General features: G+C 42.9%; 1 protein-coding gene across 5 annotated transcripts in view; it reads right to left on the reverse strand.

Moving 5' to 3' along the window:
• Nucleotides 1-7,566: 7,566 nt before the first annotated feature.
• Nucleotides 7,567-16,181, reverse strand: part of SNX4 (sorting nexin 4) — a 36,270-nt gene continuing 27,655 nt past the window's right edge. For all 5 annotated transcript variants that reach the window (XM_075028831.1, XM_075028832.1, XM_075028829.1 and 2 more), the window contains exons 10-14: nt 13,741-13,830; nt 12,367-12,466; nt 11,373-11,518; nt 9,854-9,968; nt 7,567-9,512 (exon numbers count right to left, since the gene is read on the reverse strand). In XM_075028831.1, coding sequence (XP_074884932.1) covers nt 9,465-9,512; nt 9,854-9,968; nt 11,373-11,518; nt 12,367-12,466; nt 13,741-13,830 — 499 coding nt within the window. In that variant the 3' untranslated portion in view covers nt 7,567-9,464. The remainder of the gene's footprint in view (nt 9,513-9,853; nt 9,969-11,372; nt 11,519-12,366; nt 12,467-13,740; nt 13,831-16,181) is intronic.

Below are 16,181 nucleotides of genomic sequence, written 5' to 3' on the forward strand. Positions count from 1 at the left end.
GCAGCAGGTTCCTGAGAAGTGAACACTGGTCATCATGCTACAAGAAAATCGGTGGCCTGGAAAGCAAATGTTGACACAGCAGTTGAAGAACTCTTGGGCAACCGAGCTGGAGAGGACTTGCCACTCACTCTGTAAGGAAGACGGGGAAAAAAGAAAAGTGTCTGTAAGGGACATGGGTCATATCAAAGCTAAGCAGGAGTCTCTGCAGGTTTTAAACATGAGACAAAAGGACAAAGCACCTTTGGCTGGAGACAGAAGAGGAAAGGGCAGAAAGACAAAACATGAGAGAAGCACTGCTGAACGTGCCTGCTCAGCCCAACCTGAAAGGCAAGCCATGCTGCCTACAGAGAGCTCTTCAATCACTGCAAAACCCCACTTCTTTCTGGGTAACAGAAAAACATCCTTCAAGGGACACAGCTCCTGCCTCTCTAGAGCCAATATATAAAATGTAATTAAGCTTAAATTTCCAGGGACAGCTGGTTATGGAGCCAACTGTAAAGAAGCAGTGCCATCAGCGCCAACGTACATCCCAGGAGACTGAGCGCGTTGGTGAGGACTTTAGAGGACTCTGCAAAACACGAAGCAGCACATCCCTCAGCCACGTTTCTCGAGACCCTTCCCATCCTTAATCAATGGAGTTGCATTGTAACGTGAGAGATGAGGTTTCATGGCACGCTGTTCCAGTGGGAGGAGAGGCTGTGTACCATGGATGACCACTGTATCAGTAGAAGCCACCCCAATTTTCTAAGCAACAGGCTCAGGCAGACTAAACAACTCAAGAGGGATTGAACTAGCACGAAGGGAGGATGAAAAGGAGCAGCCGTTAAGCCAGGACGTTCAGAACAAAAGCGATGAAGGAAACGGGCTTGTTGCCTACACAGCAGTGCCAGAGCGGGTAACACACAAAATCAACTGTTATGACACATTTGCAGGCACAAACTTGGCACAGCGGTGTTACCAACACCTGGTGGAAAGATTCACATGCCAAAGCATTAACACCAATGGAAGGCAGAAAGGTAGGTGGCAAGAGAGGAGGGAAGGGGCACCCTCTGGCAAAAACAATAGGAACTGCTTTTAAACCAACAACCGTCTCTACCCAGGCAGTGCAATCTGCCCAGGACGCCAAGAGGTGCTTTCTCACCCCACACAGGCCCTTCTGACCCGAGGTGCCCACCCCCTTCTCCGTCTCACACAGCCAGTGTTGCTCCCACGTGTTGCTCCCCAGATGAAAAAAGTAACGCCAGCTCAGCTCCCGAGCAGGGCTATCTCCTAACCACAGCAGGTTCATGTGAAAGTCGGTCCTTGAAGCCAAATTATAAACAAACTCTTCCACCAGCTGAGCCTGTGTTGGCCAAACCTGACCTTACCCAAACCTCCAGCCGGGCTTGCAGAGCTCTGTGCTTTCTTTCCCCGTGCTTACCTCCAACCCTGCTCCTATTAAGGATATAGAGGGGAAATTATCTGTTATCTACCTACCCAAAGTGGGATCTTGCAACACAAAGGTTACCAGCCCCCAAAGCTGGGCTCCTGCAGCAGCTCACCCCCCGCTCACATGAGACCAGACGAATCCTGCCAACACCTCTAAACCAGGAACCTGCTGCCCCGTGACCCTCCGGGAGCAACTCCGTTGGACCCGGCTCCCTGATCCCTCCGTGTTTGCCAGGGATCTCCAGTACCACAGTGCAAAAGCCATGCCGCTCCAGTAATGGGAATAGGGAGGAAGGAGAGCCTTCACCTGAATCGAGTCAAAAATTCTCCAGGACTACCTGCCAAGGACCATCATTGAGGCATCTGTCCTACTGCTCATGTGTTTGCTGGCAATCCAGCCCCACTCCCTGGCTTACCATCTTTTTTTATTTAACTCTGGCACAGGGAACTCTATAGTGGACATTAACATGGGAGAGAAAAAGGAAATGTTTTCAAATTTAAAAGTAACATGAAACCAAGCAACCACTAAATTGCCTTGTAATTGCAATCATTATATTTGTTGGAAGGAAACAGAAAAAGACCCAGCTAAGCATTATGTATTTAGCATTTTAAAGCCAAAAATAGCAGTAACTACATCAGCAGGGAAAAGGCGTTTGAACAGAAAGTGAATGATCTCCAACAATTATTTCTGAATATTAAGTAAGCACCCTGGAACTGGAAAAGACAACACATGTCCAAATCGCTATCCTGGCTTAGAGGAGAAATAGAAACAGGTTAAGTATTATGGAGAGGGGAGGAATGGTAAAGCCAACCATAGAGAGAAGTTAGAGGTTAGGAAAGATCAATTATCTATAAGGAAGCAAGACGTACTTAGGGAAGATTTAACACTGAGAAGGGTTTTAGGTTTTGGAGGGAGGATAGTTCAGCTTCCCAGACCAAATGGTGTCTCTGGTCCGCAAATGAGCCCCTTCCACCAGTGAATATTCCTGACACTTTACATGGTTCAAAGGTTAATTCAGCACTTCAGTTCTGAGATGTTGGAGAGTTTGGTCAAACTTCAGCAACAGCATAGAGTTACAATGCAACAACACGTTAAACTATGTAAGGATATGCTTTTCGCGTCGTATAGGAGGATGCTAAAACCGAATCATACTCTGTGTGCACTCTTCACCAACCATAGCTGTGCGTTAGCTCCATCACGAGGAGATAATTTCTCCCGAGTCACACCCAGGGTGCAGCGTTAAGATGTCAGCTTCTTAAATTAACGCCCATATCTGCAGATCCATATAGCTTCTTCTCAAGCTTACAGAAGTCCCAACATGAGAGATCTCTGAACCACGGACACTGATTTTCAACAAGTCTTGAATTTCAGGAGAGATTCCACAAGGCTGGAAGGCAGCTAATATTTTGCCTGTTTATAAAAATATGTAGTTAGAGAGATTGGATTATTATAGGCCTGTCAGTCTGAAAGTAAACCCTGGGCAAAGAATAGTTGATATAGAGTTAAAAGAGATTAATGCGAAATAACATGTTCACGGAAAATAGATCTTGTCAAATTGATTCTCATTTTAATAGATTACGGTTTCTTTTATAGAGCAGTAGTATTAATGCAGCATTCCACCATGCCACAGCTTTCCTCATTCAGGTTGGGCCAGCCCTCTGAATAGGAAAGCAGAGAGCCAGCCTAGCATTCCTTAAAATAAATTAAAACCTGGCCAAAGGCTGCAGGACATAACTGGAAACAGGAACTCTTCGGGGTAGCGGGGTCCCGCTGGGATCTCGCATTGGCTCTGTGCCGGTCAGCCTCTTTGCTAACAGCCTGGGCAGTAAGGGCATTACCCAGACCACGGGTGATGGAGCTGAAAAGATTAGGGAGCTGCTAGAAGAAGGGGAGGCTTCACTGCTGAGCAGCAGCGACCAGAGTCACCTGATGGAAGCAAACGAGCAGCACCTCGCTGCCAGACCCGGCACGGCTGCGTGCAGCCCCGGTGCGGTCAGGCTGGGGGAAGAGCCGCTCTGCAAGACAGCGGGAGCACCAGACGTGGCTTGAAATGAGCAGCGACGGCCTCGGGGGCTGACGTGATCCACGGAGGAAAGCAGGGAATGTCACACAAGAGCGGGAACGCCGCCGCGGCTATTGCAATGCCACTCCAGTTTGGCAAACGCAGGACGAGAGGGATGTACGGCTCTGCCGCCTGGCCCGGGAGGGATCTTGCTGCAGCACGAGGAGCCCACGGCTCTTCCCTGCTGCTCCCAGCATCCAGTGTCTGCAGGGCCATCGGAGGCGAGAAGGCAGGAGCCCACCAACACTTTGCTGGGAAGATAAAGACGACAAAGGAGACTGGAAATAAAGTCTATGCTTTTAGCCCCTGGAACAACCATCCTGAGGTCTGGTCTCTCTGTCACCAGAGAGGTTCAAAGTTGGGATCAGAGAGCACACGCTTCAGAAAAGGCTAATTCAAAGCAGCACTGGGCAAGGGCGACCTTCCCATCTCTTATACGGCAGCGCAGCTTACAGAAACGGTCACAGGTCATTCCTTCCAACGATGCAGCCGGCACCACTTCCAAGCAGTTATTAAAAAAAATAAAAAAAAAAAAAAAAAAGAAGGAAAAATACTGCTAGCTCAGAAACCTGTGGTTTAAGTCCAACTCACAGCAGCGTTTGCCCGTTGTGAAAGGCGCCCGAGGAACCTGCACACAAGCTGCAAATTACAGCGTAATACACGCCGTTATTAATAGCAACCTCCAGCAAGCCACGAATTCATCACTAAATCCTGCATGGAAATCTGTTCCAGTATAACCACCCCTTTGTGTTTAGGCACTCATTACGCTATGGCTGTTGCGCTGGCCCTCGCACCTCCGAGCGGCAGGAGGGGAGTCGGTGGCATTTGCCTCCCTCCGGCCGCAGAGTTTTATTCCCTCCCCAGCGAGCCCGAGCTGCAGACCCACAAGAGGGCGGTCGGAGTTGCATTTTTCCCTTCGACTGCATCATTTTCCACCTTAGCATCCTGGGGAGGCTCACCACAAAGTCGCTTTTCATCTCCTGTGGCCACTCACAGCCACTTTCTGAAGGGAACGTAATTGATGTTATCGTACGCCACACTATACACAGATAACAGAAAACGTTTGCCGCAGATGAGAAGCTATTTATCAATCACAGTCCCCGGGATGTTTGGGGTATGTGGGGCAGCCTGTTTTACAGCTGCGTCAGCCAGCAGGCCCCCAGATCACATGGCTGGTCACGCTGGTGTTTGTAGGATCAGGGTGTCCACAGAGTCTGTGCTGTGTTTTTAAAGACAGAAGCTGCTTTCTCCTATTTTTTTTTTTTTTGAGAAAATTCAAAGCCATCATATTAAAAATAGATAAAAAATATTAGACAAAATTAAATCCATCTGAGCTCAAGAGAAATGTTACACCATTATCAGTGTTGAACTCAGCTGTAAGACCATGGTCACTACCACCACAAGTTTCACTCAGACCTAGATACTATCATTAGTATTATATAGCTGTGTCTTTGACAGCTTTTGAAATTTCCTTACTTCCCGTTTCCACTTCCCTCGCTTTTTTTATTCCTCCAAAACAGAGGCCACACAGTGCTGCTTTCCCCTTCTCCTGCACAGCACAGCCCGCGGGTACAGCAGCTCTCCATCTGTTCTCCTCTCCCGTTCCTCCACCCATCCCATCTCTGCCGTCCCTCCTGCCTGTTCACCTTCTCTTGTCTCCTCCTTACCTCCTCATCCTCCTGTGCATCTCCCCTCAAAACCCCATCTTCCCTCACGTGCATACAGCTTAACCCCCCCCTTGCCTCTCCCAGCATGGTGCCATCTCCCCTTACCTCCAAATACTCTGCACTTCCACTGTCTGGAGTTGCTTTCCTCCAAGTCCACCCAAGATCCTTTCCAACTTGGCTTTGTTTTGTGTTTTAGATACCTTCTGCAACCAATCAAAGCAAAATTATTTTTTTTTTTTTTTTAAGAAAATACAGCATTGGGAAGGCCAGTCTATACAAGCCATTCAAAAGCAACTAAAAAGGCAGCAAAAAAGGTTTCTCCTCTGCATTTGACCCTACAGAAGCGACAACTGCAAACTCCTTTTCGTAACACCGTATCATGCCAAGAAGCATCAGAAAACAGCAGCCAAAGAGTCACAATCTTTTGCTTACGCAGGAACCTGGGGCTCTCCGGACTGCCCATACCGCAGAGCGGACCTACGTAAAGCCTCCTCCTTTCAGCTGGGGGGACAGCGAAGCCTCTGCCATTTAAAGGGAGACATTTCCCAGTCTACCACCACTGCAGCAAGCACCCTGCCCTCCCCGGCGGCCACCCACTAGAGGGAAGCAGCTCACACAAGTTCCTCTCCTGCAGTGCCAAGGTCTCTACAGCAGCTGGATCAAAAACGCGCATCCTTCGCAAGACACCCCTGCCCTGAGAAACCCCAGCTCTGCTGGGGAAGCAGGAGGGAACCTGCCAGGCAGGAGCACTCAAACTGCAGGGCTTAGAGCAGACATTAACTGTGTGACAGCAGCAAAGGCGACTGCTTTTGCTGGTGGTACACCAGGTATCCTATACTTGGATTTGGCACCAAAGCCTATGCTCCCATTTTACTAGCTCTCATTCCACCTAGTTCCGTTGTTTGCGTTATTTCTACGGCAGCCCTGTACCAGGACTTTTATTACGCAGATCGTGCCTCCCCACAGAGCTCTAGGAGCAAATGCAGGACAGAGGCACCAGAGAGGTGCAGAACAGGAGGGCACAAGGAAACATAAGTTAGGTCCCCGCCTTGCCATCGCACAGCAAGTGTGGGGAATTAAGGCAACTTCCTTCCTTGTAATGCTTTAGGGGACATTTGAAAGTGTTTCTCGTTGTTTCAACTAAAATGCACGGAAGAATTTCAGTGGTAGGGAGAACCATACAGGGAAATACAGTCTCTCCCAGGAGGCAGTGCTCACGGCCCAGCCGGCCACTCTGGGACTTCAGCCTTGCTCCAGTGGCTGTCATGGGTTTGGGCACAGCTGCCACTTCCCTCTGGCTCACCTGCACAAGGCGACCTCCTCAGCGTGGACTTGAGCTCCGAGACTTGCTCTGCGCTTGCCAAGGTAGTCCCTGCACACAGCTGCTAGGTTAACTCCGCTTTGGCTGACGTGCCAGATACTGAAATAATACATTTGAAAAAAAATAAGAGTTCATAAAAATACTTTTATCTTTCCATTTCAGCTGGCTCCCTTACCCTAGCTACATTTCAGGAGCAGGCAACAGTAGCAACTAAAACGTACTGACAAGTCAAGGTCCTGCTAGTAATGAGGAAGGTCAGGGATAGCATGAGTGGTGATAATCCACCCAGCAAAGCTTCCTGGGACGGAAGTGACAGCTCCATCAGCAAAGCAGATGATCCACGTGGGTAAACTCTTTCATATACACCATTTTGTCCAGATTAAGTTAAAATGGTCTACCTACCTGCTATTATCCTCAAGGTCTTCCACCAATTTTTGATGTTTACTGGATAATTGAAGGAAGCTCGTTGAGGCAAAGTGGATCGAGTTACAGACATTAAATCTGCACTGTAACTGGAAAAATGCATGCTTCACAAGTGTGCATTTGTCATGTGGACTTTATTAACCAACCACATGGAAACCGCCATTAAGTAGATGATTTCCCCTTAAAAAGTTAAAAAGCTAGAAGACGGGGAGAAACCTTCACTGTTTGCTAAGATCCACAACTACACAGACCTCACGCAATGCTTTTCTGGAAACAGCAGAAGTAAAAGAAATACAGTTATTGCAAATTATCCTTAACTCACCTTTCACTCAATTTCTGTCAAACAACACAAACCCTTTTCAAATGCATGTTCTCTTACCTAGATGAAGACACACATGAAATTCAGACAGCTAGTGCTGTTTGGGCAAAAACAAAGCAGGGATCAAAGGTGGCTTGTAACAAGCATCTAATTTGGGCCTTAGCACTATGTTCTTCACCTAAAAGGCAAATGAGCTAGTTGTGCACAATTTACTAAAATTTTAAACGCAAGTTTGGAGGCCATTTGAGAGCTAAGATGGACAAGAACCCATTTCAAGAAATTGAACAGCAGTTGTCAGAATTGGGAAGACAGCATTTTTACAAAAAAACAACATAACAAAAATATCAAAGAGCAATTTTATTTAGCTTTTTTGGCACAAAACTTACAAGAACAGTTTTGTTCCCTTCTTAAATTTAGTACAACTAGCGAGGGAAAAAAGGCATACTAATACATTTAATAAGCTGTACAGCAAGTGAAATGTGGAAAGAGGCACCAGAAAGATTTACCAAAAATCAAAGTGCATGAAAAATACCTACTCTAAGCGCCTCATGGTATTGTATTAAGGCACCACTCCTTTAGAAGGTTTACTGAATACATCAAGTGTGCAACTTCTTGGTTTGGAATGTAAGAGTCCTTCAGCCTGTATCAGAAATGGATACTGCAACCTCTGAACAGAACACTTCTCCTTGTAAATGTTAAATGGAGACACTTCTTTCTGCCCAACGCCATCTCTCAGCCAGGAGTGTCACTGTCATATGCTTTGAAAAAGCCAACACAGGTTATCAGAGTGACCAGCATTTTACTTCAGAGTTTTAAGCTGTAGTGTACACCAGGCCTACAAATTCTTTACAATGGTTTTATAGAAAAGAAATGCTGCAGAGACAAAAGTAACATGGGACATATCAGTAACTACATTTAGATAGTTTATCAAAATAATCTTTAAGGACTTCCTGGAGTATCTATTTTAAAAAATTTAAAAAAAAAAAAATCAAAATCTGAGTAGTGTTATAATCCAGAATAATTAAATACACTTTTCAACAGAATATTACAAAGCTTCGTTCAGGACTAGCAATCAAGTCTGACAAATTCCACAAGACTTCAGGAACTTTAATTAAGTATGTAGAAAAAGCCCAATATTAGACAGTGGTAAGTGTTTTTCATAACTGGAAACATTTAATGTAAGTACCTGTAACTACAAATTATGTTATCCTGGTGTATATATATGCACATATATATACACACACACACACACTGAAACATCATTACAAGAACCAAATACACACCTTGGTTCATTGTGGATTCTGCACATCACTGCTGTTAAGTACTACAGAAGTTGCACGAGGTTTTTTATTTCAGCATCTTCATTAAGAACTATTCTTTCAAGAACTAAACTGCTTCAGTTACAAGAAGAGGTACCACAGGCCAGATTCACATCTAGCGTAAACAGGTTCCAAACAACCAAACAGAAGTTGCATCTGCTTCTTACCAGCTTTGACTTTGGTTTTGCTGCTCAGCTGGATCACCAGTCTCCTTTACTTGCAGGAAGAAGTTTGATAAGAAATCAATGCCCATATCAAAACTTAAGTGGGAACCAGTAAATGCAGAATATTGTATCAAACCATTACACAACACCTCTACTGTAGAGTTTCAAACATCTCAGGAGCTTGAGACTGCTTAACTTGAACTCTGGAAAAGCACATTTCCCTATGGACAGGCAAAGGCATTTAAATATGAACCCTAGGCGTTACAGTATTTCATTTTTTGTCCTCTTACGGTGTAGACCTCAAGAACACAACTGTGTGTCCCATTATAAAACCAAAGCACCCTTGAGCATTAAAAATTCTAAACAGCAAGGACTGAAAAGAAGGGCATCTGGAAGTGTTCTACACATTACAGAGCATGGTGTTTCACAAGTCTCAGAACAGTTCAGTTCATACTTTCTGGGATAACTTTCCCTATACCTTTGCCCCAATACAGAGCTGTAGTTTTCAGTAACTCTTTTACCCCTGAATTATTTGCTACCTCATATAAAACATGCCACAGAAGTGGCAGTTGAGGCTAAACATTTAATAACATGTCCTTTTTGTCCTTTATTAACAATTACAATCAGCAGAAAGAAAAACTATTCACTCAACTCATTTATTTCATGATTTATATGTAAGTCATGTAGCAACTTAACATTGGTGTTATACATTTGTGCTTCCGTTCTCGGGCACTTGGAGGAGGAATTCATTTCCAGATAATCACATCTTGCTGAAGCATTCCTTTGCATTTGTCCAAACTTGAATTCCCTTTAAAAAAACAGTTAAAAATCAATAGGTGGAAATACACTTTATTTGCAAACCTCATCAATAGACTTTCTTCCACAGAAGACTCTACAAAAAAAGTCCCACAGAACTTCACACTAGAATAAGGCAGAGACCACACTGGAATTGGACCACACTGCCTATTGCACATATATATCAACATTAATATGTCACTGAGTTAGGGCAGGACGGAATATGTGGGAGGTTTTACGCTAGTGACTTCCAACCTTCTGTGACTGCCATGTTCCTAGTTATTGAAAGCTTGCATCTGATCCCCTGCTGATATGATAAATACACTAGCCTGGCCTTTCACAAGCTAAACGTACCTTTTTGCACATGCTAATCTGCATAACAGCATAGCTTATAAGCGCCTCCTTCAAATCGTGATTCTTTTGCTCTTTAAACCGTTCAATGTCAGCCCAGGCACTTTTCACAAAGTCTCTGGAATTAAAAGCAATATTTCTGTTAGTAAGTGTTTTACATGTTTGATCCTCAGCTCATCTTCCTTCCTCTGGACCCTCAGCAGAGAAACTATGTATGACAAAGTGCTCCATCTTTCAGTCAGTAAACCAAGTCCTGTAATTATTATGCATCCCAAAGCATCCACATTTTGTAGCTGGCACTACCACCTAATTCTCCATCATCTTCTTCAGGTTTTCAAACTAGAGCATCAGTTTCACAGGATGTGTTGGGTTGTTTGGTTGGTTTGGTGGTTGGTTTTTTTTTCCCCAGTCAGCATCACTGCCATAGAACCAGCATAATTCCGAATACACTTTTTTCCACAGAGTCTGTTGAGGTAACTAACTATCTTTATGCTAACATTCAGCACACAACATTGCACGTTTCTTTTTCAATTGTCAAGTCAGAATCTTCATCTTTCCAAAGTGAAAACTCAGTTGTCATCAGGATTTGAGACACTCAAGTACAACAGGCATTTACAATGCAAATTTGACTTGGACAATTCACTTCAGGAATTAATTTTGTTGGTTTGTTGATGTGTCTTCAGGTCTCCTTAACTAAAATGGAGGTAGGTTTCTGTAATTCATAGCTTTCATTTGTGCTGGACTATGCATACAAGGCAAGTATTCACTTGAAAATTGCTTCCAGAGCTACAAAAGCACATCTCCAGTACTTCTGTCAAAATGATTAAGAAATTGCATTTACTGAGTGTCTTGTTGTTTTGAACTATTCATGAACTAGTCTTATCTTTCCAGCCCTATTCCTAACATATTAGGAGATACCACATTTACCCCTTGTGTTATACGATGAACGTGTTCTGACACAATCACATTGCTTTAGGAATGTTAGTTCCTATTTTTCATGTTTGCATTCCTGAAGAAAATTTCATTAGAGCACTGAGAAGCAGTTATTCAAACACAACTTGCCAGAACTTCGAATCTCTTTCGAACAGGAGTCAGTTGTCCCCCATATGAGAAGATGCAGAACATGAGCTCAGGACCCATACACATAAACCAAACTAAATACTGTATTTGAAGCAAATCAGCTTTTGAGTCTTAAGGCTATTCAGCTGCAGACCTACAAGCCCACCTGCTAAACATATTACTAGCTGAACACAAAAGCATGCAAGTCAGCCGTTAGAGTGGGCTCAGTAACTGGGAAAGTCATCAGGTTTTACATAAGCCATACACTCAGACCAGAAGCTAACTGCATGTACCGTACTTTATTTCACAACTTGCAGCTGACAGGAGCTTTTATAGACAGCTCATAAACACCAAGAATATATTAAAAACACTTATAAAATGCAAACACCTTCAAGAGCATCCAGTCAAGGACTTTTGCTAAGACAAGCCCTGTGTTTTCTTTGAAAAAGTCAAGCCCATTTACCTGCCCTCCAGATTTTTAGACTTAAGTTGTTCTTCTCCTTCCTGTATCTGCTCTTCTAGAACCTTTATCTTGGCTTCCCTCTGCTCGGGGGTTTCCTGCCCAAAGAGCTTGCTGGTCATCCCTTTCAGGGAGAATGTTCTCACAGTCTACAAAAAACAAAGACACTCTAGGTTTGGGATTCCTGAGCACAGCCACAGCCAGAAGACATTATTCCAGATTTTTATCAGCATTTGGGCTTATTCTTACTATTCAGCTGAATTTTTGCTTTAACTTCCATTTTGTGAATAAGATTTTCATTAATTGATAGGTAGCTATGGGAGGTATGGTGGCTCACATTAGAATGAGCAAAATGGGAAGTAATTTGATGTTCAAACTCTTTAAGGCTGGTCTGTGGATTTGACTATAAGTGAGTCATTCCACTGATATGGGTAACCTTTCAGAGCAGTTTTCCTACTGAAGTAGGAAAGAAACTAAGTCTTGTGTTCCGTATGAGAAAGAAAAGCCATAAAGTAGTTCTGTATAGAACATCAATAGATCCAACAGCAATATTAAGAATTCTAAACTTTAAGTCACCACTTTCAGATAATGTTTTAAGTAACATTATCTTCCATATAAAAGGGACTAACGCCACATATCAATAACATCCTCCTTTCAAAAGGCAGAGGAAGCCTTTCAGAATTCCCGACGTTTTGACCTTTAGGATAGAGTTGTTTGTGTTATCCTGCTCAGGTCATACTTCCTGCAACCCTTTACTTGCTCAGTATTCGATAAAAGAAGTTTGGTACAAACAGCTTATGTCACCAAGAACCAAGTTACTTTAAACCTCAGATGCCTACAGCTCATATGATACCGCTTCTCATAAGCGGTGGCCAGCATGTTAGTGCCATTTAAATGCCATTCTAAGTAACTTGGCTCAAATAAAAAATAAATTAAAAAAAAAAAAAAAGAAAAAAGAAAAGAGGCATCTTGGAAAAGAAAGTGGAAAAAGACTCACTCCTGTTGCCAGCTCCTCACACTGCTGTTTCTTAGATGTTAGGTCCTGTGCAGCCATTTCCAAGTCATATTGCATTAGTTCGTGTTTCCTGCAAACTGCCCTGAAAAGTAAGCAATGAAAGATCTGTCACATAATACTTTGTTTTGCTACGTTTCCCTCCATTTAAACTTTACAAATGGCATCAGGCTTTTTTTTTTTTTTTTTTTTTTGGCAGGCTGCACATTCAGTTATTCATCTAGCTCAAATTCAACAGCCTTATCACAGAATGCATAACTCTGCAAATGCTGTAGTTAAGCAAGCTTGGATCAAAGTATAAAGAAAGTTCTTAGTACAGCAGCGTTCTGCTCCTCTTTTTAGACTTAATCCAAGACACTCTCAGTAATACAAGCCCTACCACCTACTTAAGGACACCACTGTAAAATAGTTGTATTCAAAATACATTACAGAAAAATCACAACTATGACAAAAAGGTACCTGGACAGGGTACCTGTCACAGCAGTAATGTATCAGTCAATCATAAAATTCTTCACATTTTATTTTTTTAAACAATGAAACAAGAAACCATGCTCCTAGATTCATATAGTGCTTTTCATCTGGAAAAGAGGAGAGTTTCCTCTGGCCACCTGCAGTAAGTCCCAGTTCTGTGTGGGCTGACAATGCTACATCCATACTCCGCTGCCGGATGCATGTTTGTCTCCCAGGAGAAGCTACTAGTGCTCTGGGTTCCCACACAGCAGCAGTCACACTCACCAACCCGCTTCTCTACAGCACTACTGACCTCTCCAAGAGGTTCAGAGCCAGGCTGTGGAAAGCACAATAGGTTTAGGTGCAATCTTACAGCATAAAGCAATTTGCTTTTGTATCTACACTTGTAAGGGTGGACTGCCCTATAAATGCTAATGTTAAAAATAAAAAATAAATTTAAAAAAATCCGTATTTAGATGCACAATACTGTAGAGCAGATGAAAGTTATATACAGCACTTTGAAACTTGCTGGAATCTGTAGTGGCTGTAGCAGCTCTGTTTGGCCTATCTCATTTGAAAGCTGAAGCTTTCAGCACATTGGGGCACTATTATACCAGAAGCCAAGGAAACAGTGTAACCAGAGGAATGAACAGCAGTACCTTTCACAGAATACAGATTTAACATTTCTGTCATTTCACTATTGATCAGCTCGGTTCTAATTTGTATTGCCACCCACATGGCAATCAAATATGAGAAAGCAAAATAACAGGTGAGAACACGGAGATTCCACAACACTGAAATTTCTACTTCTTGGAAAACAGAAGATGATACCAAACTAAATTCAACATCAACACAATGTTAGAAGAAAGGACTACAGCTTCCATTTGAGCTATACACTTTTGTACATACCTTAGTGCTTCTGCATAGAAGAGATATTCTTTCAGCTGATCTGCATAATGTTCCTCTTCTTCCAGTATGTCATCAATAGAAGCTGCATATCTGGTGAAAAACAGCCATGGTTAAATATAAAGTTCCTCAATTTAACCTTTAAGGATTACACATACAGTAACAAGGGAGGACACCTGTTTGACAGAAATACCAGTCACAAAGTAAAACAGTGAAAGGCACTTCCAAAAAGGGTTTTTCCTTTGTTTTTAATTAAACTCTGCATCAGCTAATATAAACATTCCTGCAGGCCTGTTTCTTTGGTTGTTACTACAGTGAATCTTTTGACAAGTACAAGATCTATCACAAGCTTCCTGCTGAAGATGAGGCAGTTTTTCTTACAGGAAAAGAAAAATAATTCATGCCTTTTCTTCAGTGGACTGTCAATAGGCAGCACCAAGGCAAAAAAGACATGGTGCAGAAGAAATCCTGCAAGGCTTAAAGCATTAAGGCATAGGAACATGAACATCACACCTTCTGAAAAGCAAAGAGGCTGCTTTCATTGTTCGTTATTCAGCCTGAGTACAAGAGAACTCACAGTGGTGCTCTGAACACCACGACATTAAGTCCTTCAGCTCCTTGGAAGTCTGTTGCTTTGTCTGCTGTGTAAGTCGGGCATATCAATTCAGAGCAACAAGAAGTTTAAGCCTTCCTTTTAGGGAGAAATCTGAAGTACAAAGCCTTGGACCAACTCCGCGGCTCTTGCATTCAGTAAGAGTTTTGTCATTTAGGCTGACATTTCCTAAAAATGGCAAAAAGCACTTTCTTTTTCTAGTTTGTGTTGCTTATTGGACAGTATTTAATAGGTTCTCACTAACCAAGATGACTGTGCTTGGACACATTTGCAAGGACAGGCCTACAACTAAGAGGTAACTGCACATTTCACTTGGCACAGTGACAGAAATAGGATGCCACTTTAGCCCGCAATACAGGGCATGTGCCACTGGAAATAAACAGAATGAATGAGATCCCATCACAAATGTCTTCACCCATTCTGCTAACTCAGTCTGGATTCTCAAGTATGTGGCAATCTCTTGCACAGCTGCAGGCTCTCCAAAGCAAGCATATGTCCATGCTTGTCTAGTGACCAGCACAACACAACCCAAATGTTAATTACAGTACCTCTTGGCTTTAAACTTTTTGCAAAGCCTTTCAGTTTCTCTCTTTCTTTCTGTGCCTCTCCAGTAACTGGCTCTATGGAAGAAGTAGCAGAGTCTCAAGCTGAAAGGGAGCTGGTAACATGACTTGGGAGAGAACAAGAAATCCCTCCCACAAGCTCTAAAAGAAACAACAAGGTCATTTAGACCCCTTGGAATCTAGGGAGGTATCCGAGGGAGACGCTCCCGCTGAAAGTTATCATCCTCAGGCCTGCTCAGTAGGGCATGCAAACTAAGGCTCTTCAAAGAGGAAGCAGCTACTTGCAGAGTAACTGGAAGAATGGGAAGACTGAGGAAGAGCTATATACAAGCAAGACGAGTTGTTTTGATGCTCTACAAAATCAAAGACATGGCACATCCAGGAAAAGCCCTACCAAGGCTATTGGTGATAAATAAACATAAAATATGAAGTGACCAGCAACAGCAGATCAGTTTAAGTAGAAGGGATAAAAGAACAGACAGAACAAGAATTCACATTATGAATCAAAGTAAGGAATAAGTCTGAAGTGTTGAAAAATATACTTGTTCTGAAAAAATCCTGCAGCCACACAGGTTGTAAGTGGTTTACCCTCTTATTTTTAAGTTCTGAAGTGCAATAATTTTAGTATAGTGGTTAGATTTCTCAGGGCAGCAGGTGGACCACATTTCAGTTACAAGTAAGTTCTAAGTTTAGAGCAGTGCTAGACCTTATCTGTGGCAGAACAACTCTCCAAAAAAACAAACAAAAAGAACACCTAACAAAAACCCACCTTACCTAGACAGGGTTTTCATAATAACACTTAAAAGTTCGATTTGAAAAAAAAAGTAGTATGACAAGCTATATTTTTGACTGCTTAAGCTGAAGTTTAAATACTGGTTTGTACTAAGCAGGTAGGCAAACCAGAAAAAAATCTTAAGGAGAAACACTGCAGTTAAGTTCTAAAGGTACCCAACAAGTTCCCACTCTTCATGAGAATCATCAAGTAAACCCCTGGTTTAGTTTAGACTGGTTCCACCTGTAATGACAGTCTAGTTGATCCAGAGACAAAGGGTCACTCATTAACAGTATAAAGGACAGAAGTCAAAAGTCTGACATTTTTTTTCTTTCGTCTTTTAAATGCTAGAATTACAGCCATTCACTTGAGCTTTCTCAGCATATTCTGTTGCTTTCTATCACTTTAGCAAGTCTCATGCTGTTATACAGCAAACACCCAGAGAAGCTTTGGGATGTCTTCTCCAAATATTAAGCAGTTTTAGATCATACTAAAC

Source organism: Buteo buteo, chromosome 5 (genome assembly GCF_964188355.1).
Source record: "Buteo buteo chromosome 5, bButBut1.hap1.1, whole genome shotgun sequence".
Classification (NCBI taxonomy): domain Eukaryota; kingdom Metazoa; phylum Chordata; class Aves; order Accipitriformes; family Accipitridae; genus Buteo; species Buteo buteo.